The following is a 25,555-nucleotide window of genomic DNA, read 5'->3' on the forward strand; positions in this document are numbered from 1 at the left end:
AAAAAAAAAAAAAAAAGCTAGAATAAAAAGTTGGACCAGGCAAAACAAAGACCACACACCACAAAATTAACTTTTAACCTGCATGAAACCCTGTTAGTTTCTACATATTCAGTCGAACCAGGTTATTAAAAGGAAATTTATGCAACTGGTACAAAAAAGAAATAAAGCAGCACCTCAAGTATCATCTTGGTCTAAATCAGGGTTGTGACTCAGTGTTGTGTTTTCTGTCCAGGATCTGAAGCCCAGTAACATTGTGGTGAAGTCTGACTGTACTCTAAAGATCCTGGACTTTGGCCTGGCCAGGACAGCCGCCACTGGCCTCCTCATGACGCCCTATGTGGTCACCCGCTATTACCGCGCCCCTGAAGTCATCCTGGGCATGGGCTACCAGGCCAATGGTGAGTGGAAGAAGTGGCTTCTTGACAGCGACTGGCCAATGAGGAACTGCTGCCTGGCCTGCTGCATGGCCCTCCCCTTTATGAGATGTTTCAACAGCACCTCCCAAACTCATACACACACACACACACACAGACACACTCTCTTTGTCACACACACACACACACACACACACTCTCCCTGTTCCTGTAAAGGTCGCACTCAGGGGAAGCTGGCATGTCGAGCATCAGTGCTTTGTGGGAAACTTCTTTTCAAGGGACTCTGGTGCCCAGCAGTGCTTTAGCATGTGTTTGATGTTTTATTAAGAGGTTGCCTGTCCTGAGCTTGATACAGCCTGGCTTAAAAACAAAAAACAAAAAAAGGCCGGTATGGATACAGGCACTTGTGCATGTTTCAACAGTCTCACTTAGCGCTCCTGCTTGGAACGTATCACAGTTTATGCGAGACGGTCTTAAAGGGATAGTTCAGCATTTTGGGAAATATGTTTTGTCAGTGAGTGTTAGATGGGTAGATTGATACCACTCTCTCTCTGTCTGATAGAAGCCAGAGCAAGGATATAGTTGGCTTAGCATTAAGACAGATAACACAGGGAAACAGCAAGTCTGAATCAGTCTAAAGGTAACAGAGGTGCTAGACAGAGCTAGGCTAGCTGTTTCCTCATGTTTCCAGTCTTTACGCCAAAGTAAGCTAACTGTTTCCTGGCTGTAACTTTGTATTTTGTGTACAGAAATGTGGGTGGTATCAATCCACCCATCAAATCCTTGGCAAGGACACTAACAAGCATATTTCCCAAAATATTTAACTGTTCTTTTGATAGAGTTGTGACTGGGGTTCCATTGGCTTAGCAAATAATTAGGCTTTCAGGTATTTTTTAGATAAAAATTCTCCTTTATTACAGGCATCATGAGGTGGATTGAAAGAAATGATGCTCTGTTACAACAAAACCTTTAAATACTAATGCTCTCTCTCATCCTTAGTCCTTTTGACCAAAAACATTGACACTATTTTTTCCTGCTGACTTGTTGCATTTTTTTGCTTATTCTCTTCTCCCTCCTTTTATGCTGCGCATATTTAGTGGATATTTGGGCTGTGGGCTGCATTATGGCAGAAATGGTTCGCCACAAAATCCTTTTTCCAGGAAGGGATTGTATCCTTGAGCTGCTTGCAGCAGTGTCTGGCATTTCTTGTGAAACAAACAGCACAAAATAAGTCTCTTCAGACCCATTATTTTTCATCAAATGGATCATATCATGTGAGCAACTACAGAAGTTCTATTTCTTGGATTTGTCTCACACCTCAACTTGCATCCACCCACCTGCTCTTCCTACAGATACACAAACTCACATAGCTCCCTCCTCACTCACGGCAGCAGCAGCACTGTTGCTTCATGCTCCATGACAGTCACATGAAAAACCTGAAATAGAATTTAATAGTTTGCTCTTCCATGGCAGAGAACTGAACTGCAAAAAATACCCTCTTTTATCCTCAAACTGCTCTCCCTATGTCTTTGTAGATACCATAGCAACAAAAAGATGAATTGCTAGGTTTTTATAGAGAATATAATGCTGAAAAAATTGGTGCCAAATTCTTGTGATGCTCTCAGTGTGCAATGACACACACATTGGTGTGACAATAAAGCTCAAAAATAATTATTCCCGAGCAGTAATCAGAACACTCCAGTTTAACACACACACCATGCAGTGAGGATACAGAGGGTGTCAAAATGCATTTCAGGAGACCTTGAAAGTTAGAGTCTCACATTTTTAAACTAATGATTCACTGCACCTGAAGTAGAAGGAATATTAAACATTTCTTCTGGATGGTAATATCGCTGTTCCTACAGAAATATGCAGTACATGCAGTAGCTAGCCAAAGCATAATAATTTTCCTTAGCCTTGTGAGATGCTGACCCAGGTTTGAGAGTGCATTCAGCTGCATGCAGTTCATTTTTTTCACGTATCACACACATCACCTGGCATGCACATCATGTTTTTTTTTTTGGTTTTTTTTTTTGTGTGTGTTTTTTTTTTTTTTTTTTTTTTACCCCTTTGTTCTTTTGATTTGTGTTTGTTTTGGTTTGTTTTTCAGTCCTGCATGCTAATTTGGTGGTTGTCATTTCATTTTTCAGTTGATGTCTGGTCTGTTGGCTGCATCATGGCTGAAATGGTCCGGGGTAGTGTGTTGTTTCCAGGCACTGATCGTATCCTTGAGTTGAACTTCCATCCAAACCCCAAAAATCTTGCCTCATCCTTTGTCTGACATCTTGTTCATATCTTTGCACACGAGAAGCCAGAAGTCATTTGCAGCTAAAATGAAATATTATACCTATTACTACCAGTATCGTTGTTACCACTGTTGTTCCTGTTATTATGATTATTAGAGAGGAAACTTTCCAAGCTACTGTAGGCGTTTAATGAGCAATGACGTAATTGTCTTTAGTGTCAGTGTTCATTTGTCAGTAACTGAGTGGAAGAGAACACAAGTTCAAGTTTTCATGGCAGAAGTTTTGACTCTTTACAGCAGGTAAAGCACAGGTGTAATTAATAGCACCAGTGATACTTCTGCTCCATTTAAGTGAGCTAACCACAGCTCACCAAGCACAGTATGAAGGACCTGAAACTGGTAAAGTGCAGCAGTTATTAATATATTTAGCTACACCTGTGGTTTTCTTATGATATGTCAAAATGGCTGCCATGAAAACGGTCTGTTCCACTTTTTTAGCCTTTCTTCTTATCTTTTTTTTTGTACATTAATGACCGTAATGTGTAATAATCTTTATCATTATTCTTTATCATTATGCTGGTGATACTGATGCAGTTCTCATTAATGTGATAATTAGCATAGCATGTTGTGCATTAAGTGTTCATTTGTTTTTGCCAATAGTGTGTTTGTGGTGCAAGTGTTAGCATTGAAACCATGCGGTGTGTATCAATAGTTAACTAATAGTTGTTGCCATAATATGCTAATGGTTAACTTAGGTTAGCTAAGGTTAATATAGCATTAGCTTGATAATTAAAGTGTTATATTGGGTGTTGCACTTTGTTTGCAGTGTAAAGTGCCCTGTAAGGAGAGGTTACGTTGATGAACAGCATCTAAAAAAAGTAAGACAGGATCAGAGTTGGATGAAAATAACTCTGAGAAAAATACATTACATGAGCTTGAATTGGTGAAACTTTAGCTTGCACTGCTGTAAGGGATTACTTCAGCTAACATTAACTAAGTGGTTTGGAAAACATAAGTATAGTCTAACCCTATGTTTGACTACCATTTTATCATGAAACTATTCATGTCATCCAATAGTGACAACATTCATTTGGTAATAGTACTTTTGTATGTTATTCACAAATTCAGGTTTCAACATAACTGGACAATTTGGCCTTAAACGGCTTATCAGGCATCTCCTGATTATTCAGTCTGACACTGTGTTCAGGTCTGCTGTTTTCTGTTATGGAGGGTTTTTCTCCCCAAAACAATTAGTAGCAAATGACTTATCTATCCCACAGATGTAATTGTCAGTTACCACAAACTGTGGTAGCGATGCTAGGAGCAGTTAGCTTAATGTTTTTCAGGATAATGGAAGAAATATGCCTATTTAAGAGTAGTTATTTCTGTAAGTCAACGTACACTAACCTGAATAGCTGCTGCCTTTTTGTGGCAATTCTGATGTTCTGGCTCTGTTATTCTTCCAGCCAGGCTGGGCTTCTCCTTGTTTCATAGTTAAGGATGAGCAAAGATGTGAACAAGAATTTCTGTGTGTCCTACAGGTAGATCTGTACATGTTACATATGTGTGTGTTATTGTCCTCCAGAAAAAAAAAAAGTTGCATACATATTTCCAGCATCTGGACCATTTAAGGTGAGCATTACCTGCTTCACCTAACGTACAGTATTTTACAGAACAGATGTTTGAAATAATTTTTGCAACACAGTTCATGGTGCATTTATCCCACACAGTCCATCCTGACTGATTTTACACAGATTTGAATGAGATTTAAATCTGTTAAGTCCTTTCCCTCATAAGTAAAACTGCCAGTAGTTGTAAACACATCACTCTCCTGGCAGCCTTTCACAGCTGTTTGTGTTGAGAGACTTACCCCAGTTTATCCATTAACACAGCGTAAAATCGTAATCCATCACTTTACAGCGGAAGTTACTATCTGCTGTGCCTTTTCTACATCCTGTGCACAGTAACAGATTTTACCTTTTTAGCACACTTGCAGTTACACAAGCGTTTTAGGAACGCTTCAGATTGCTCTCTGTTATTATTCATCAGTTCAGAATATTCCTCAAAAAAAGGCGCTCCTTTTGTCCAAACCCAGCCTAGGGCTTTTCTTAATACTTGAACCACAAGATATCGACCAGTGGAATAAGGTGATCGAACAGCTCGGGACGCCATCTCAGGAGTTCCTGATGAAACTCAACCAGTCAGTGAGGACCTACGTGGAGAACCGGCCACGGTATGCTGGCTACAGCTTCGAAAAGCTCTTCCCCGATGTCCTGTTTCCTGCAGACTCTGAACACAACAAACTGAAAGGTAAAGATGGCTTACTTTCTCTTAATGCCCATGTTATGTAAATTGTCTTGTAAAGGCTTGATGAAGCATGAGAAAAGTGGTTTTGAGGTTGTAAATGTATTGCCTGCTAAGAGTTAAAACTATTTAGCTGCATAGTTGCTGTATTACAGGTGCAGTGATTGTCCAGCCTGAGGGGGAAACCATTTGGAAAATTCAAATTGCTGTTTTATCACATGCCAGAAGGTGACAGGAATAATGAAGCAATCAGTGTTTGTAGAGCCATGAGTTAAATGCCAAAGTGCGCTTCGATTTTGCTGCTTGAAATTTGTATAAAAGACCATTTTAATGCTGGCTCTTTTTTGGCTAAGATAGAATTCATCATGGGTGATGTTTTTTTTAATGGCTATTTTTTTTAATTGGAGAATTAATATAATCTACACTGTCCATGGTGGATGAGTGAGTATGGATTCAACCACTTATAAAGCAGAAACATGAACTCTTTCTCCATATAGCATCAGTTTATGTTGTACCATGTGTTTACAATGTTACAAACATCCGCTGACAGCAAAGCCCAAGTGACAGAACCTTTTTCAGTGGCTGCCTTAGATTAAGCACTTATTACGGAAGCTGACAGCTCGGGAGCAAGTTGTTTACTGCGAAGAGGAATTTACCTCAAGCGTGTCTCCATGTGTAAATGGAGAGAAGATGACAGGAACACTCACAGCAAACGCCCGCCAAGCTGTTGCATGGTGTTGCAAGAGAAAAGTAGCTCATCCTTTTCTGCCCTCATTAATTTACACATGCAGGAATATTTGACAACAGTGTATTCCCCTGAAGAAGTCTGGTTAAACTGCATGTACTGGAACTCTGACAGGCCACACAGGCAAAGCTTTCAGACAGAACACGTGATAATCAAGGTGGATGGTCTTGACAAACCAAAACGCAGACATAAGATGACTCATTTCATGTTTTTGATCAGATTTTTCTGCTAAAAAGACAAAAGTTAAAGAAGTTTTTAATCACTAGCAGTGCGATAGACTCATTTTTTCATGAAGGTTTTACTTGTATCATGCATGAGGGTGCACACAAGCATGTAAGATGTTTATCATGTGTCAAAGATTCACACAAAGCAATTTAGTGGTATATGCTGAATGTAAACATAACTTTGTGTGTTTACAAGAAATTCCCCAGGGCACCTTCATATAAGCCATCATTGTCTAGAATCCTTCGCTGGTGCACAGACGCTCCAATGAAACTATTGTGATTTGTGATTTCTACCCTATTCTGTCAAATTAAACTATTGTTTCCTCCATCAAAGATACTCAATTCATTTGCACTTCTGAGTGGTCCGTCCCTGTATTGTTCCCTGCCCCAACATCCTGTTTCAAAAGGAAAACGAAGCCAGACACTCCCAACAGGATAACATTGCAGAAAGGAAATCTGTTTAGTCGAAAGCTAAACATTTACCATTTTTATCTTATTTTCTGCCACAATTGCTTTTCAGCGAGCCAAGCCCGAGACCTACTATCCAAGATGCTGGTGATCGATGCGTCAAAGCGGATCTCAGTGGACGAGGCTCTCCAGCACCCGTATATCAATGTGTGGTACGACCCGACTGAAGTGGAGGCGGTATGTACTAGTATTTTTTTCTGTTTTACACTTATGCTCCAAAACTGAGCTAATCTGCATTATCATGACTGTTTGGGTGTAGTTTGATCTAGAGCTGCACCAGTTTGTCAACTGATTTGTTGATCAACAGAAAGTTAATAACTATTTTCATAATAGATTGTTTAGAGTGATTTTTAAAAGAAAGTGCCAAATTTCTCTGGTCACAAGCCTCTCACATACGTATTATTCCTGAATATCTTTGGGCTTAGATATCACCTTTAGGTTTTAGGGATTTGTGATTTGTGTGGCATTTTTCACCTGTTCTAATAAATCAATAGACAAACAACTAATTGCATGAATCAAGAAAATAATAGACTTATTAATCAATATTGAAAATAAAGTTGCAGCCCTAGTTTGATCTGATTTGATTGACAGTGGACTTTCAACATAAGCAAACAGTCCCTCACCTGTCATTAGGTTTTAATTCAAATGTTGTTATATCGTCTTTTCCCAGTTTTGATAATCACAGTTTTACCACTTCTAACAATCTAAGTAGAAAGTAACGCAGTGTTGTGCACCTTCTGAATCTCTTGTTGAGATTTGAGAAGAGCCCATATCTCAAAAATAAAACTCAATTTAGGTTTTGAAGACTACAGAGTGTAAAACTCTGCTGCCTCTTCTCTCTAAAAATGTTGTCTGCATGTAGAATGTGTTTGTGCTGGGATGTCCACAGCCCTCAGAAAGTCTGAAAGCGTTTCCAAAGTTGAGACTTTGTGTTTGGTGACAATCCCTTGTGCTCTCCTTGGAAACACAATGACTCAGCCAGCGCAAATTGATTTTGCCTGTGATCAGGCGGATTGGGAGATGAAGTGAATTGCTGGTTTCTTTCCTCCCCTCTCCTCTGTGGCGTGAAAGGATTCCTCAGAACTGACAGTTCAGCCTTGAGAAGTGCAGATTTGTATAGAGTTTGCTCTGACACTGCACAAATACATCAAATCTCAGTTTGACTCTGAGGAGGACGGATAAGGCTGTCTCACGGCTGGCTTTGGCGTAGTTTATCCAAACTCTGTCACTGCTATAAATTTGAATTTAGGAGTTTGTGGTACTTTTCTGGAAAGGTTTGTGCACACCAAAGCAGAAAAAAAAATCAGCATGAATCATTAAGGAAGATTTAATGCAGCGGTTTTCTATCTTGTGCCGTCATTGGCTGAGTCTGTAGGTTTTCAGTTTGAGCTGCGAGCTGCAGCAGTTTCCCTGTGTCTAGTTCAGATTTTGCTCATCACAGGATTGAGCTGCTGTGATGTTTGGTTGGAGTGAAAACTTCGGGCTCACAGTGGTGACAGAAAAGTTCAGGTATGGTAATAGGACAGACTGATAAACTGTCTGTAAATCAAAGGTTACAAGTTTACCATTCATGTCTTCTACAGCAAAGCATAAAACCAATATGTAGTCAGTGATTGAAAACAGAAGCAGATGATGGGAAACGTGAACAATTTTGTGACCATAGGTCGGCTGACTGGAATCACATGAGTTTCTTACAGATGAATAGCCACTGTTGGTTTGGTTAAAAAAATGATTGGTTGATTAATTTTGATGATTGACAGAAAATAAACTGGCAAATGTGACACTTTACTTCTTCATACATGATGTTGAACTGAATAGTTTCGGGGCTTTGGTCTGTTGGTCGGACAAAACAAGACCGCACCATGGGCTGTGGGAAATTATAACAAACGTTTAAAAAATATATATTTTTTGATGTCTTAAAGACAAAATGAATAAGTAATTAACAAGAAAACAATGGGCAGAATAATGTAATGAAAACAGTCAATAGGTAAATGCAGCTAAATGAATTGAGGCACAAATTCATGAAGACAAAAGACAAAACATAGTTCAATGTCGCACACACAACTAAAAGTTAGGTAATATCCTCAGGAGCAATGTGAAGTATATTTTGTCTGGAAATATTTTGATATTTTAGGATTGTTGTTTAGCTCTCTCTGAGCCTGAAGGTCTTTTACCTCACTGCAATGTTTGTGGACTTTGTGTTTAGAATGAACATCTGGTAAGAGGACTGAAATATAGAAAACATGTGTCTGTCTGTCTTTTTGCAGCCACCACCAGTGATCACAGACAAGCAGCTGGATGAGAGAGAGCACACAGTGGAGGAGTGGAAAGGTAGGAAAGCCCCTCTCCTCTCCTTTCCTCTCTGATAAACTGTCATGTCTTTTTTGCATTGTGTTGCATAAGGTGGGTCTGGCTTCGTGCTTCATAGCCTGTGGGACATTTAATCTTCACTCTCAAACTGAGCTGAATGTTCCTCTGCATAACTGTCTCAATGTATGAATGTACTAATGAACTGTACATCTAAAAAAAATGACTGGTGAAACTTAGGAGTAGGACGAGGTGCTTCCTCCATGTAGATTTTCCTTTTAGTGTTCACAGAATGACAATGACAGCAGGAGATTCACACCTGAGGTGTTACAGGTTGGTGTTTCCTGATTCCACACACACTGCTGGAGGACGTCATCCCATGTGTCTCTCTTTAGAATTAGTTTATCACACAGTTAGATAAAATTACAAATTCCTCCATTAAAAAAACCCAGAAAACCTGACATTTACTGACATCAGTGAACTAGAAACGGCTCACTCATATTTACCTGCTGTGTCAACTCAGACGTGATAAAGGAAAACGGTCTTACAGATTTTACAGCACTCACTCTTCCCTGTTTTTTCTCACCTCCTCACTGAGCTAAATCATTGTACTTTGTTGCAGAATTGATATATAAAGAAGTGTTGGACTGGGAGGAAAGGACAAAGAACGGCGTCATCAGGGGACAGCCAGCATCCATAGGTTAGTGGAGTTTCTTGTGTGTTTGAGTGTGTGTGAGACTGTTCAACAGAGCTTTCACCGCTCAGGGATGAGAAATTGATTGTGCTGCTCAGCATGCCTGTGCACATAGACTCACATAGCACTTTATTAAGAAACACCGACAATCCCAGGAGATCAACAGTTTCAGAAATACTCTAACCAGCCTGTCTTGGACCAACAATCATGCCACAGTCAAAGTCGCTTTTTTCCTCCTGATGATGTGAACATTAATAAAGCTCCTGACCTGTATCTGCAGGGATTTATGCACTGCTCTGCTGCCACGTGGAACTGCTCTTTTTGCTTGTTCAGTCCATTATATTACAAAATAAAACTGTCTATCTGAGCCTCTGATTGTTTTCATCTTAATTTTTCTGTCTATCCAGAAACAGCATAGAGAAGCTGTGATGTATCACATTCTAAATAAAACTGGCCATTTTCAGCAAAAACGTAATATCTGGTATGATATTATGAAGCAGTAACATCAATACAAAAATTAGCTGATTTTTTTGGCCCATCCAGAATGAATGTAATTTTTACATTCCTGTAGTTTTCATTGTCCAAAGACATGCAAGTAGATTGGATTCGAGATTATAAATTTCCCTTAAATCAAATTTGAATGTAAGTTGAATGTAAGTGGTTCTTTGTCGTTGTACAACAATTAACATTACAACTTAGATTACACTGTGAAACTTGTATCATGGAACATGTATCATTGAAGAAGGTATAACAGAGCTCCATCTCACCAGCGTTACCCAGACTTCATTAGCTCGCCTACAGCTGCACAATGACACTCGATGACTGACCACAGGCTTTCTCCTGTTCCTCATAGCACAGGTGCAGCAGTGAGCAGCAGCCCCGACCAGCACCACCCCTCCACGTCCTCCTCCGCCTCCATGTCCACCGACCTGACCCTGACCGACACCGACAGCAGCCTGGAGACAGCCAGCGCCGCCGCTGTCGCCACAGCCACTGCTACGACCTCCGGCCCCCTGGGCTGCTGCAGATGACTATCATCTACTCCTCCTCCTGGTCCAGGGCTGGGCCGGGCCAAGTTCCCTGGTCGCCTTTGAGACCACCAGCCCGACACTGGCTCTTTGCCCCTGCTCCCTTCATCTGCCTCCTCCCACCTCCTCTATGTGCTTGTCTTCAGTAGTGTAGCGATTAGCCAGCTAGCTGTTTGAGAAATATTTCTGAAAGGACAGATCTTTTTTTTTTTTCTTTTTTTATGACAGTTATAGTCTTTTTTTTTTATTTTTTTTATTAGGATTTCTTTTCATTTGAGTCCTAGCTGTAATTTATTGTGGCATTTCTTAATTTTTCAGAAACCTAAGATGATAAGAGAATTTTTATGATTTCACTATGTTCCGGTTTGTATTAACCGACAGTGAGAATTTAAAGAAATATCTGTAAAATGTTTAATGTGATCTATTTTTCTGTTGAAAGTCATTTGTTTTCACTCGCTTTTACAACTTGCCATATAAATATAGTTTGTACAGATTTTATGGTAGATGTAGTTTTATCTTCAATATGAGTTTGCAGTGAGCCACTGAAACATAATTTAATTGACAAATGTAAGGTCTTAGTATTCCCCTTACCTGTTTTATCTCTCATGATATGGATATTGTTTTAAATGCATATGACATATCCGTTTATTTCAACTGAGGTCATTTAGATTCGTTTGTAAAAAGATTTTTTTTCTTGTGAGTCACTACTACAGCCTACATTGTAAATCTCAACTTAATGAAAGCTTTATAATTTTCTTCACTTCCTGTTCAGTCAAAATTTCAAAATACTGAGATACTTTCACCATATGATTTATTTTATGATCTACAATTAAGCTATGGGATTGATAAAGGCACAGTGACGTCCCGCAAGATAACTTGGAGCATTTTGATGACTGTCTTCTGTATTTTTAAGTGCTTTAAAGTACCTCTTCTCTTGAGTGCAACAGGCAGTGTGACATTATGGAACTGGTCTGGCGGTATTGCTTTGGAGGACTGAAAGCCGAGCTGTTTCACGTTCTCCTTTGGCTTGCTTTGACAGTGAGGTATTGTTAACAGTTCAGGACTTTAGAATGTTTTTCGTCGTGCTTAGGGAGGTTTTTCAAGACATAGAGTTGTGTGAGGTTGTAAACTCGGTGACGGTGTAAGTAGAATGTGCTTCAGTCAAGTAGGGAATTGTGATATTGAGAACGCATGTGAACGTGTTGATATTTGTCTTGGAGGGATAATGATTCTGAAACCTGATGGAACAGTGTGAAAAATGTCTGCTTCTTTCTACCAGATCCTGTTATTAGTAATGTACTTTATTGAATTTGGAAATTTGAAAGTGTTTTTTTTTTCCTCTAAAAATTGGCCAAACACTTTGCTTACCAGACTTGCCTGCAATTGTGAATAAAAGAACCTAACACCTAGCATGTTAAACAGCAGCACAAATAAGCCGAGTAAAATGAAACAAATTATTCTTATTGTATGCAATAATAGTGCCCTTTTTCAGTGATTTTGATTTATTTTGAAAGGAAAAGTGCCTGTTGTTTGTCATTCATTCCTGAGTAGGTGGGAGGAAGTGTATTCATTATGTGTAGGTTTTAATGGCGTCTGGATAACAGCAGTAGTGTCCACATCAAACCAATAATGTATGATGGGGTTGTAGTTCTCACAAAGGTATTGTATATTTTTCTACTTGTTTTGATTTTGACCCTTGGGTGGGAGACTGTGGTGTCTTGCAGGGTAAGAAGGTGATGATGTATGCAGCGAGATGCTTAGGCATGTATTTGAGTCATTTCAGAAAAAGAGGCAGTTTTATCAAGGTCTTTCATCAAAGTAAAAAGAAGTATTTCTTTGCAGTGACAGCAACCGAAATATAGGTTAATACCAGTTTTTTGGCTTTTTTTTGAGTACTAATTCAATGTGATGACTGTAAGTGAGAAAAATGAACTGAAAAGTTAAGTTTAAGTAAGAAAGTTCAACTACTGGAGCAAACTAAACGAGTGAACTCTGCATTATTGTCAGTATTTTGTGAATGGTTTTGGAAAATGTTTATAGTTAAAAGGCAGATTGATGCACAAACACATTTCTGAGAGGCAGAGCCAAACAACCACAGTGTTTCTGGCTAATTCACTTTTAAATTACTAACTGAACAGTTTGAACTAGCCTTATTAGCTTAAATCTGTCAAGGCAAGTTGTTTGTTGACCTTTGAAGACTATGAACATCACCATCTTGGTCATAAATGATAAAACAAAGGAATTAACGGTATTTTCTGTTTTAGCTTTTTGCGCCATCTGTAAAAGTTTCAAGCAGCCGTTCTGCCTGCTAGAAATGTTTGCATGATTTTCTGCAAGAGGCAGAGTCTGGATGTATTGTACTGTTGTCATGGATCATGAGCAGGTGTTGTGGATGTCAGCATAAACAGTGCTATGCTAGGATTGTCCAGATGTGTAACACAGGCAGTGCATCTGTCCAGGACATGTCTTGATCTTTGACATGGACATTTATCTAGTAAGCTCAAAACAAAGTGGAAAAAAAGGTTGTCTGTAGACTGCAGCATAGGCCGTGGCTCAGTGCTGTGCCCTGCTCAGGCAACTTGTTGTCTGCCAACCATGTAAAAAGACATGGCTAAACAAAGACACAACCATTCATTTAACGTCAAATGTCTCAAATACTGCCACACTATGGCTCAGTTCCTGTTTCAATTTGAAACAACTATTCGTAAATCCATTACCAAGTGTGTGTCCTCAAGTTCTTAGCAACAACTTCAAAGTTTCAAACTAGTGAGACAAAATCGGGTTGCACCATTAAAACTTAAGGAATTTCTGAGTAAGTAAAAGCCTTAGCATCGGTAAACTGGCTGTCAAAATTATCTGTAGCATTATCAAAATGAAATCTAAACTGGAATTGTAGCAAGCTGTAACGTAATGGCAGTGACAGTTTTAGTAGCCCGAACAACGTATTAAACTGCCAGTGCTTTGTAAATGTAGTGTTACTTTGTTTTATTTATGTGCATACAGTAAGTATGCATGAATTAGCAGTTTAGAATAAGTGGGAAATATCTTTTTAACCTTATTAGTTTTATTAGGTCACTTACTCTAACATTATTAGTATAATGTTTTGTAATTTGACGTATATTATGTTATTTTTTGTGGAATTTATTTCAAATTTCAAAAACCTAGTTTACATTAATATTAAAAGCATTTACAGTGCTAGCAGCAGCGTTGACCATATGCATTGCCACTTTTAACTCTTCTTGTAAACGGGTAATAACGCAAAAAAAAAACAAAACGTTAGCTTTGTCACTGAGCTACTCAACAGTTAATATTTGATATATTGGCAAGCTAATGTTAGCTTTGTCACCTACAGTGGCTACATAACGGTTTATATTTATTATGTAAGCTAGCTAATGTTGGCTTTGTCAGTTACAATAGCTACATAATAGTTAATATGTTAGCACGCTAATGCTAGCTTTGACAGTTAGCTACGCAAACAGGTAACCTGGCAGTTGGGTGTAAATATTTAGTAACAACTCTACATAAGAGCTAGTTTGTGTGGTGCAACCCATTTAAATTTTGTGATAAAGCTCCACTTTAACGACACAGTGTACGTTGTAACTTGGCGAAGTAAGAACTTAAGAACGGCTGGGGTAACGGCTCCTGCTCTCTTTTCAGTCACCACAGTGGAGAAGAACGGTTATTGAGGGTTTGCTAGCAATGTACAGTGTTAGCAGAAGCAGGGCCTTATTAGCACAGTGCAACACTTATTCCAGTCTGCTGTCAGTTATTGTAGATCACAACAGCACAAAGTCAAACTGTCCAGTGGTAAATGTGCAGTAGTGTTTTGACAGGCACAGAGTAAAAACAAGGACTTAAACAGTTTCACATCAGTGAGAAGGCACGGATAGCAGGGAGACAAAAATGACATGTATACATTTGTCATATAAGTCCATTTGTCAAATTAGCTAAAAAAAAAAAAAAAATCAATCAGAAAGAACATTTTGTTGTGAAAAGTGCTCTTAATTTTCTAGCCCAACATTAGGGGCTTTAATTTGAGTTTTTGTTTTTCTTCCTTTTGTTCTTAGGTTGTTGTTGCTTTTTTTTTTTTTTTTTTTTTTTTTTTAAATTATTACCGCATCTCTCCAAACAATGTCATTCTGATTTAAGTCGGCTTTGATGAACTACCTCACGCTGAATTTCTGCCAGTTCTTGCATATATTTAGTCGCCTGCAGAATTAGCTATTGAAGACGTGTGAATAACAGATTCCATTATTTATTTATTTGAAAGTGTACTATTTGTCGGTTTCAACAGACTTCTAGTTTTGTACATTATGTATACTTCACCTAGAAGTAAGAGAATTGTTATATGTATTTTTTGTTCTTTTTTTTTTTGTTTTGTTTTGTTTGTTTTTTTGTTTTTAAACTAAATGTGCAATACCTTCAGCAAACTGTGCTAGTAGTATGTGATGGGCCTAGCCTTTGTTAGCTGTCTCCTGAAGGTAAAGAAAATGTTTGGTACTGTCAATCCATGTTTTCCTTTTTTATGAATAAGATCAATTTTTATTTCCGTGACTTGTTTATAGTCATAATGTTACGTAATCAGTCTTAGCCACCAAACTAATCTATCAGCCATGGTTTCATTTAGAGACAGGAACTTCTTTAAGTCACACCATGGCTGACAGGTTTTGATTTGGGACTTGGTAGGGACAATAATGTTAATAAACACAAAAAAGATCATTATAAATCATTATATGTATGGTGCTGGTTTGTAATGTTTGCTAGTGAATCCAGCCATGCAAGTAGTTTTAAGAATTCCTGGATCTATGCGTCCCAAAAACCGCAACCAACAAGAAGTGCACTACTAGAATACACGCACTGGGATCTGATGATGCCACCTCTTAAAAAAAAATATTAAAAATTAAAAAAACATGTACTGCAAATAAAAGAAATACACTTTGATTTGTGGTTGTATGTCGTCTTCTTTCTGTAGTAACAAGTTGCCCAACATTTGTTGCTGCGTACATAGCACAGTAAACTTGCTCTTTGGTGACACCCAGTACCTCTTTTTAATGTGATATACAGTCCAGATCATTTTTTTTTGATCTTCTGTGCCTCACCACATCCAATTTGAAGTAAAATAATGAATGACCTATATTGAAATGCTAAGTCTCAGCTTTAATTGGAGTAGTTTTTATATCAAAATAGAAAGAACTTTGTGGGAGATACAGCCCTTTTAATGAGCATAGAGTTTAGGGGTTCAAAAGTAACTATACAGATACATATGAGGGCAAAAGAATGATCATATTTAATGTTTTGTGGACATTCCTTTGCAGTCATTGACCCATGTCCCACAGACATCAAAAGATGCTCTGTGTCTTCCCTCGTGATTCTCTCCTGCCTTCACGACAGCCTCCTTCAGCTCTTGCTCATTGTGGGTCTCAGCCTTTATTCTGGTCTTGTGGAAGGACAACATGCAGCTCAATCAGACTGAGGTCAGGTGACTTTCTCAACCAGTCGAAGATATGCCACCCGACCTGGAAAGCTCTTCGGTTCCTTTGGCCATATGTTTAAGGCGGTTATCCTGCTGAATGATGAAATGTCATCCAATGAGTTTTGATGCATTCGGTTTAATGTGGGCAGACAGAACGCTCCTGTAGACTTCAGCATTTACCCTGTTGCATCCATCAGCAGTGAAATTATCAGTTAATGCCAGTATGCCAGTTCCATTGGCAGTCGTATATGCATAAACCATAGCAGAGCCACTCCCATGTTTGACAGATTAAGTGGTACGTTGCTGGTGTTTCTGTTCCTTTTTTCTCCACACTTTCCTCTTCCCATGATTTTTGTTTCATCTGTTTATAGAACTTTGTTCCAGCCTTCGAATGGTCTTTTTGTGTGTTTTTGTAAACTGCAACCTGATCTTTCTGTTTTTGAGGTTTACCAGGGGTTTGCATCTTGTGGTGAATCCTGGAGAGCATTCTTGACTTGCTGTGCAGACGTAAAGGGTTTTTTCTTCACCATGCAAATTCATTTTTGGTCCTCCACAAGACCCCTGCGTCTCAGTCTACCAAGCTTAGGTGCCATTTTCTATTTTTTGTATGCGCAACCGACTTCCTTTGGTATCTCGCTCATAGATTTTTTTTTTTAGCCACATTATTATTATTATCTTCTACACTTGCATGGTCATCTCTTTACTCCTCATATTAACAGATTCCACCTCAGTCTAAATGGCAACTCTCACTTTATTGTAGCATTGATTATTATGTTTCAAATTTAAGCACAATAACTGAAGAACAAATTGTGTAACTGTCCAGACTGATGGACACATCAGGAAATGTTAATGTGATTTGTTGACAATAGTAAAAAATATAGAATAACTCCAGCCTAAACAGGTGACCAACTGAATGCAAGCACCTGTTAATGTAAATTGTACTGCAGAACTGATCAGTATTCTGTCTTCTTCGCTACATTTTGAAGGAAACTTTAAAAAAGATGTTCTTCTCTGCTGCAGCACCACCAGTATTTTAAATAAGCTGCGATATGCCAAGTGTGTTTTCTGCCTCCGTATCCTTTATCTTTTTACATGAAATGAAAAGACAGTGACAGACATGTTTATGAGATTAGATGAAATACTCCAAGTTCACTAATGTCTTACAGATGATCTTTGTCACCTTTATTCCCATACATGTCCATTCATTACAATAGTGGAAAACCATAATAAATAAGCACCATAGATGATCAGCAGAGAAATAAGAAACACTCAGTCATACATAAAAGGAAAATAAATGTCTCTTTTGAAATCGAAGAACCTGCTATAGATTTAGACCATCATATTATGGACTGTGGTAGTGGTAGTTTATAGGCATAACGCCATAAAGGACAATTACCTTGTAAACCTGTGCAATTAAAAATGGTAATGTAATTCCATCAATTTTATGTTTCTTTATAAAATGTAAAAAAAGAAAAAAGTACAGTCACATTGTTCAACCAAAAGCACTCTTTCACTTATACCGTTTGCCGGGCCCTTCAAGAAATCGGGGTCACTTCAACTTCTTGAGGGCATTTTTCTGATTGGTGATAAGATGCTAAAAAAAAAAAAGACATTTTCAGCAATGTAACCACATGCAAATCTTACAAAACAGATATCTGCAACTCCTCATTTTGGAAACATAAAATTAACAATCCAATGGACCAGTTTTATAACGCACATCACAGTTACCTGATGTGATGTGGGTCTGTGTGATGCATCCCATAATGCATTATAATACATCACATGTTCAGCTGGAGTCAAAGTAAGACAACTGGAATCAGATGTGGTTTGGAGAGCTGGGAGAAACTAGCATTTTTTCTGTTTGTTAATCATTTCCTTTTTTTTTTTTTCATCAGGCTGGTTTCATCAACAACACATTACATTCACTACAAGTATACATTCTTAATTCAAATCCTCCATTCAGTTCACTTTCACAAGAATTGGCACCTTCTAGGGAGATCAAGTTATTCATCGTCAGCAGTTTGTTGCCATATTAAAAAATAAAAAATAAAATAAAATAAACAACAACAATGCAGCCACTGTGTGTACTATGGGCGAATATATGCACTACATCTCTGGACAAGCAAGCAACACTACATTTTTCCTATTAAACAACACTTCCCTGAAGGCACGACCAGGAAATTCCATTGTTTTTTTTTTTTGTTTTTTTTTTTTGAGGGCAGTGTTCAGCTTCATGTGCCAAAATCAACATGGCTTCCAGGCAGGCCATTCTGATTTTTAGTGAGTGAACAGCTGAGGCAGTCCAGCTTTGGTATTTACTGTGTACTGTAAATGGTCTTCACCTATTGAGCCACATTGCCCTGTGTACAAGGCAGCATGAGCTAAGTTGAAAATGCTTGAATAATTCTTTTCATTGTCCCTGTTGCATCATCTGTACATTAAAGGTATATTGACATCTATGTGGTTCGAAGTGAACCGCAGACTGAGACTTTGTTATCAAATGGACATGGAAACCATGTAGATGGTGACTAGAGAGGCACTGGACGGGCCTGAGGACAGAGAGGAGTACAGAGGCAGCTACAGAGAAGGTCCCACCCACCGTCTGGTACCAACAGGAATTTCAAAATTGTTTTCTGCACCTGCTTTTGCTCTATGGTAAAACAGCAAGAAACATCTGCAGTACAAATACGGGATGGGAATGGATTCAGTTGACCCAAATTACAAAAAAAACATATTTTCTACAGCCCAAATTAGTACTGTCTAGCCATGCTAATAGCTTCGATGTAATTTGCCTAGGCTTTGAGGTATCCGTCTGAGATTCTGGCAAAAAAAATTGAGATAATTTGAATTTAATTTCTGGGCCTCACAGGATTAAAAAAAATCACATTATTCTGGATAATTACAGACCTCTATTGTATCGTCAAATCCAGCCAAAGGAAAAGCTATTTGCCAGCTACCTACCACTACAGGCAAGCAAAAAGATATGTTTTTGTTGTAATTTGTGTTAACTCACTGTACATTTGAAGAAACAGTTTGGGAAGACACCTGGGAATCAGTTTTATTCGCTTTCTTGCTGAGGGTTAGATGAGAAGACTGATACACTCTCATGTATGCATGCTAAATATAAAGCTAAAACCAGCTAGCTTAGGTTAGTGTACAGACATCTGAAGTTGAAAACCAGTGTTGTCAACCACTTTCAACGGAAGGTAGCGAAAACCTACTGGAAAACTCGCTAAGTGTTGCTAGATGATGTCATGCACTAACCCCATATTTGTGCCCTCATCGTCGTCATCACCATCGTATTCTGCCAAGTGTCAGCCAGTTTCAGCCCTTTATCTGTTTGCTTCTTTCCTACTCTCTGTGCTCACAAATACAGTATTTAAATACAGTCGAATCCCTGATAAAGCTGTCCTCGTTTTTCTGTGTCTGTTGTCAGTCAACGGAACGAGTATGAAATAGCGTGGCACATTAAGACTACATGTTTAAACAGCAGGCGCTTCCAAGCTGCTGCCCTGCACTGCTATAACTGTTTGTAACTGTCACATACACATAAGTTAAAGACAACGACTGTGCTGTAATAGCTATATTGTGAAATGATGCACAGGCTCCACAGAGACAGGTGTGCCTCTGACTCATGGGCCAATATTAGTAACAGTTCCATTAAAAGTAGCTAAGGTTTGTCCAAAGAGTCACTAGATTTGTTGCTGCGTGCTTCTTTGAAAAGTTGCTCAAGTAAGCAAGTCATTAAGTTAACACTGCTGCTGAAAACACACTGCATCTGCAGCACTGCAGTGCATCACATGACGCACAGTGCTCCTAGCACCAGCAGGGACACTGCAGCACGCCAACAGGACCATTGATTATACTTATAAAATATTTTCCATAAACAGCAAGAGGTGAGGAGAGGAAACCTGAGCTTCTATGGGAGCCTGGATGAACAAAAAAGCCTTCTCTGGAAAAAAAAAAAAGACAAAATATTTTTTCAGGAGTGGAGAGGCTGGAACTAGGACAGTCAGTGTTGCAGTGTGTTAACAGCGGTCGTGAACTCTGAGCAAAAAAGCGAATAAATGTATTTCCCGAAATGTTTAACCTTTTCGTTCAAGATAAATATCAGATAAAGATTAATGTCAGTCAGCTGTTTGCATTCAACATCAAGATCTCTAACAGGTCTTACAGTTTCAACACGAAATCTATTCATTTAGTGTCCTTGTAAAATAGTGGTCAGTGCTCTCCAGTGCGGAGAGTGTCAGAGAAATTACATTGCGTTCCACCACTCACATTCAGACATCTGAACTGTTAGAATACTGCCTTCACAAGACAACCCTGAACTCGTCCCAAGGAGGGTAATCACAGGAGTACCGTCTTAATGTTTCCTTTTCACGCATGCGTAAGACAGTCAAAACCGCTTGGTGCATAATGGAGATGATGGAACACGCAGTCAGTCCCAGTTTGATAATGATTTCCTTCAAAATTTCTTCTATCATCTCTATATTTCAGTTTCCTTCGAGTTTGTCCTGAATGTACACAAATATGGCCGGCTCCTTTATTTTCTTCTTTTATTTTGAAGGAATGCCCTGATGCACTGAAGATGACGTTAACAGACACTCAACCCCCAAAGTATAAACCCTGATGACAGCCACGGTTTTGGCCACAGGCAGATGAGCGGCCTTGACGAATCAAATGTCGCTAGTCCTTGCACCCAGGGCCAAATCTCCCAATGTGGAAAAGAAATCCTCCATCTCCTTCTCCAGGAGCCGGTTGCGGTTTTCTGCATCCTCTCTTGCCCGCTCAGAGTTTCGTAGTTTGATCTCCAACATCCGTTGCTTCTTCCTTTCCTGCTCCATCTCTTGTTCCAAACGCTCCATCTGTGCACACAGAGCAGCACTGGACTCTTCCAGTCTGAGGAGATGCAGCACAACACAGAGAGGAATCAGTAAAGACACTCACCTTTACTCTTTGGTTACATTTCAAAATAGACAAAACGTAGCATTCAGCTGACCGGTGGTGGAACAATGATCACTCAACTCTCACTCAGTTAGTCAGTCATGGAAAAAGACACTAATATTCAATGATTACTTGCCAAGAGGAGTTGCTAACAGTGAAACAGTAGTATCATGTTTGCTGTGGATCTGGGAAAATGATAATGATGATGTTATCTCCCCTTTGGCTTAGAGACTTCAATTTCTTAACACACAATCTGAATTACACAACTAAATTGCATTCCAAGTATCCTTTTAACTGTCCCACTCACTAACTTTACCTACACAGCAAAGAAGCAGTGTCAGTGAGCAAATGTTTGACTCTTTCAGTCATTAAACAATTAGCACCACAAGATAATCTACACTCATACTATTAAGTTTAGGAGATCCTAGAACACAGACTTACTTTTGTATCCTTGTTTCGTAGGTGGTCTTCTGTTTCCTCAGCTCGTCCTTCAGTCCTTCCACCAGACTGCTGAGTGTTAAATTTACTCCGTCTCCATCCTCAGACATGATGATAGACGGCACGCCAGCTGCCAGGGCCATGTTTCCATTCTCACTGCAGGCTGCACTGCTGCTGCACAGCTCCATGGCCTCGCAACTGTCCTGTTCAGAGCTCGGGTCTGTCATCATCCCCCCATCCCGTCCTCTGTCAATCTCCCTCTGGCTCTCCATCCACTCCCCCTTTTCCCCACTTTCACCCCCTGCTCCGCAGTTCTGGTTCGCTGGAGGCTCACTTCCAGAGTCAGGGACAGAGATCTCGCAGGAAGAGGTGGACCACGGTGTGCTGGATACACTCGGTACACTCCCCATGCTGGAGGAGGAGGTGACGTTGTCATAGGTGGACAGTCTCTGTGAGGAGCCAGTGGAGTCGCGGTCGCGGGCGGACCGCTCACCTGAAGACGTGCGCCGGTGTCCCCTCAAAGAGGACAAACCATTCATGAGCCAGTTACCTCCCCCACCACCTCCACCTCCACCTCCTCCCCCACCAGAAGATACACTAGTTGTATCTGCCACGGAGCTGCCGCCGCCGCTTTGCTTGGCTTGTGGCTGTGAACGTGGCGCTGAGGAGCTTTTGAATGAGTACTTCCAGGAAGGCATGGTCTTGACTTGTTTACTCGGGCTGACCACTGTCTCTCCCTTCCCTGATGAAGACCCCAGTTTTGGTACAGGGTTTGGGTTGGGGGTCTGGGTGGGTGTGACGGCTGCACACAGTTTGGCATCCAGAGAAGAGGCACTGCTGTGCAGCTCTTGGTCAGGGTTAGAGACCGGGCAGCTCTGAAGGTCCTCCTCAGAGATCCAGGCTCCCAGGCTACGATGTTGGAGCTGATGCCCTTGGACAGGGAGCTCTGTCTGGGGTAAGGTGAGTCCCTCCTGGTCCCTCCCTGAGTACAAACGGTTGTGTTCCCTAATGAGCACTGTCATCAGGTGCTGGACCAGAGAGGTGCCTGGATAATATGGACCACGAATACAAAATACTTTTATTTACATTCATCTTTGTCAATACAACCAGAGGTAAATAGTTTGTGGTGACTTTTTACCATTAAGTTACTGAACATTGTGCATACCTTCCATGATAGTAACTGGATCCTCCATCTTGGGTCGAAGGATATTTGGTCCAAATACTGTGGCGAGGTTCTGGACACTCATCTTGTTCTCAATACAGTGGGACTGGACCTCATCAAGGAATCTAAGGCGAGATACAGAGTTAAATGCTAGAGCAGACACAGTCATCATTATTGGGTACTGATAACATTTCTTCCTGAATTCTCATGTGTTAATTATCATTGTTGGAACTGCCAATCAAGATAAAAAAAAATGACACATCTGTGAGTGTGGTGTGTGTTTCAGACAAACAAGGCAGTGGACTTACTTGCATATGTACTTGAGGAGATTGTAGTTCGGTAGAGGTAGAGTGCTAACTTGATTTCCAAGCTCCTGGACCCCCTGATAAAAGACAGATTGTTTAGACACAGAATAATTCACACACAAATTCGGTGTATGCACACAGGCATCTGGGGTATACTGCACATACCTCCTCCTCATCTTTGGCCAAAAGCTGTGCACAGGTTAGAAAGTCTTCATATTTGGAGAAGGGAATGACTGGCTCTGGCAGCTCTCGCAGGTACAACTTCAGCAAGGATGCCACCGTGTGGACGTCTGTGTTACTGCAAGGGAGCACAGAGAGATGCTGTCTACTGGGTGTTCTATCATTTAACTCTCAAAACAGCTGGAGTACCCTTGTAACGCTCCCTTGTGTCTACCTGTCAAACAGAGGCTTGTCACCGCAGTCAAAGGCCTCCTGCAGCTCTTTGACAAGATTGGCCTGTCCTGGCATCCTAAAGAGACCCTCCTCGTCCAGACCCCTCTCCCTGATGAAGTCCACACACTGCTCCACCAGCAGGGGTGCCAGCCGGGGGCCAAACTTCTTCTCATACTGCACCGTGTCCTCTAGACGCTGGCCAAATATCCCTGGAGAGAGACGGTGGAAACATGAAATATTCATTATTTCATGTTAAGGCCCAGTGTTTCACTTTAAGGTCACAGCATGACCAACATCACCATTAGAAACTGTCCGGTCCTTTGCAGAAAGATACCAACTTTCAAAGCATGATGACCTGTGACTGAAAACTGAATCTCAGCGTTATTCCTCATTAAAGATCCTTGTGAAGAAGAAACTCTGTTTTGAACTGGCTATAAACAGGAAGAAGAAATAGGTAAATATACAAAGTCTATATCAAAGACACACTTCTTCATAATTAAGTCATTTTAAACACATTAGACAACTAAAGGTTAATCCTGGTTAATAAATTACTGTTGTTGTTACCTGCTGACTGGCTGCAGCAGTCACAGCTGGCTGACAGCTCACAATAATCGTAGTAATTCACCGAGCAAGAGCTGCACAGCAGCAGAGAGCGTTTCTCATAAATCCCAAACCCGCATTTCACCAAGTTCGTCCATTCTGGCTCAGGCATTGGACTGTGCTGGTAGATTAATCCTGCATTTACAAAGTCCAGCGCCGCAGAAATGACCTACAGTCGAGTAAAAGGACAGAGGAGTCGAAGCAACCGGCAGCTGACAGAGGAGAGAAATGTGACCAGCAGACGGGGGTCAGTGTGCTGTGACCACAGTTCTGCCGTTAACGACAGGTCTATAAGTTGGCGACAGATCTATTCTGGACCAAGAGCTGAGAGACAGACACCCCCTACCAAGTGAATCTGAGAGGGCAGAGAGAAATATGACCGAGCCAGCATGAGGTCACTGATAACAGATTACCACTACACTTACAGATGAATGTTACTGATTGTGATGCTTCTCTCCCCCCATGAAAGAAATTTTTATCATCTGTTATCAGGGATGTAGGCAGGATTTAGTGATCCTAAGCTTTGTTCCTCTGTCCCATCATCTGTGCCACAGCTGGGCCAAAACTGATTCACTCAGCACAATTTATTTGAAGTTTCCTGCATTTCCAACTTGCATTCATTCGTTTTTTCACTTTCGAGCAGTGGAAACAAGCATAGCACGAGCCTGATGATATAAGAGCTGCTTATTTATCTACATGGTGGATGTAAATCCAATATTGACTTTCCTTTTAGCCCAGTAATGTGAACCTACAGTGTTTACAGATGTAAAGCTGTGTGAACACATTTTGGTCATTAGGGGCCAAAAGAAGATCCATTATCCTGAAACACTGTGTTGATATGCGGTTAGGCCAGCCCCTGTTTGTGTCTCTCTGTTACTATATTCATGTCAATCAGCTAATTCATCAGTTTAAAAAAAATAAATAAATAATTATATCTGTAAAAAAAATCCAACAACAATGTTTAAAACTGATTTCCAGATTTCACAAAAAACTCTTCTAACCATTTGAATGAAACAATATTCAGTCCACCACATGATAAAAACTAGTTTTAACCTGTTTGTAATGCTAGTGTCTATCCACATAGCCAGAAATGACACAACTTCATAATCATTTTGTGCAACACAAGAATATAAATGTGACATTTTGTGCATGAAAAGTGGGATATAATAGAAAATAAGACAAATACAGACAAACAAAACACATCTGAATTCAATTTTTTTATACAAATTTGAGCAAGGAGATGTGTTGTTTCTGGCTACCATTTTTGTTTGGTTAAGAAAAAAGAATTGCAACTTGGAAAACAGGTAGAAAAATCTGTTTTTTGGGGTTTTTTTTTTTTTTAAATTGTGCACTGGACAGAATAATTTTTTTCATTGAAGTGATCAGAGGGTCTTTGGGGAGTCTGGAAATATCTCCAGATTAGAGATAAGTGTTAAACAACCTTTAAAGATTTCAAAGATCACTGGGTATTGTTTGGAAATGCAACAGTAATACATGAGAGGCACAAACCAGTTAACAGTTAATTCATAAGGATTATTATTATTACATGTCAGACATAAGCAATTTGAGTAGAGAGAATTTGTGATGGATATAGGTGGAATTTACATTTATATATTATTTACATGACTGATGAAATCCTGATCTTCAGTAGCTGTATCTCCAGTGGTTGGTACCCTTCCCCCTGCCCTGCCAGCAGAGCTTAAACCTGGCTCGTTAAAAATGAAGTTTAAAGTGAGACCAGTGACATCATACGCTATATCACTGGTGTGTTATTCTACATTTATCCCCCTATTAATATACTGCTCCTTTGTAACCCCACACCATGTTGTTCAGCTGCTCCTCTTGTCCCAG

The 25,555-nt window shown here is 39.9% G+C and overlaps 2 protein-coding genes across 5 annotated transcripts in view; one reads left to right on the plus strand and one right to left on the minus strand.

Moving 5' to 3' along the window:
* The window catches only part of mapk8b (mitogen-activated protein kinase 8b), a 31,164-nt gene extending 15,834 nt beyond the window's left edge, over positions 1-15,330 (plus strand). Inside the window, exons 6-12 of one of the 4 annotated variants that reach the window (XM_071462508.1) lie at positions 233-398; positions 2,525-2,596; positions 4,747-4,929; positions 6,413-6,537; positions 8,628-8,691; positions 9,290-9,367; positions 10,220-15,330. In XM_071462508.1, the coding sequence (XP_071318609.1) occupies positions 233-398; positions 2,525-2,596; positions 4,747-4,929; positions 6,413-6,537; positions 8,628-8,691; positions 9,290-9,367; positions 10,220-10,392 (861 nt within the window). In that variant the 3' untranslated portion in view covers positions 10,393-15,330. Of the gene's footprint in view, positions 1-232; positions 399-1,471; positions 2,455-2,524; positions 2,597-4,746; positions 4,930-6,412; positions 6,538-8,627; positions 8,692-9,289; positions 9,368-10,214 lie in introns of those variants that run through there. The other 3 variants (XM_071462509.1, XM_071462511.1, XM_071462510.1) reach the window with 3 other exon arrangements.
* A 1,688-nt stretch (positions 15,331-17,018) lies between these two features.
* The window catches only part of arhgap22b (Rho GTPase activating protein 22b), a 38,342-nt gene continuing 29,805 nt past the window's right edge, over positions 17,019-25,555 (minus strand). Inside the window, exons 7-12 of the mRNA XM_071463007.1 lie at positions 23,106-23,313; positions 22,877-23,009; positions 22,715-22,788; positions 22,410-22,531; positions 21,248-22,289; positions 17,019-20,761 (exon numbers count right to left, since the gene is read on the minus strand). Coding sequence (XP_071319108.1) covers positions 20,539-20,761; positions 21,248-22,289; positions 22,410-22,531; positions 22,715-22,788; positions 22,877-23,009; positions 23,106-23,313 — 1,802 coding nt within the window. The 3' untranslated portion in view covers positions 17,019-20,538. The remainder of the gene's footprint in view (positions 20,762-21,247; positions 22,290-22,409; positions 22,532-22,714; positions 22,789-22,876; positions 23,010-23,105; positions 23,314-25,555) is intronic.

Source organism: Trachinotus anak, unplaced genomic scaffold (assembly GCF_046630095.1).
Source record: "Trachinotus anak isolate AG129_WGS33_773 ecotype Australia unplaced genomic scaffold, CSIRO_AGI_Tana_v1 ptg000025l, whole genome shotgun sequence".
NCBI lineage: Eukaryota > Metazoa > Chordata > Actinopteri > Carangiformes > Carangidae > Trachinotus > Trachinotus anak.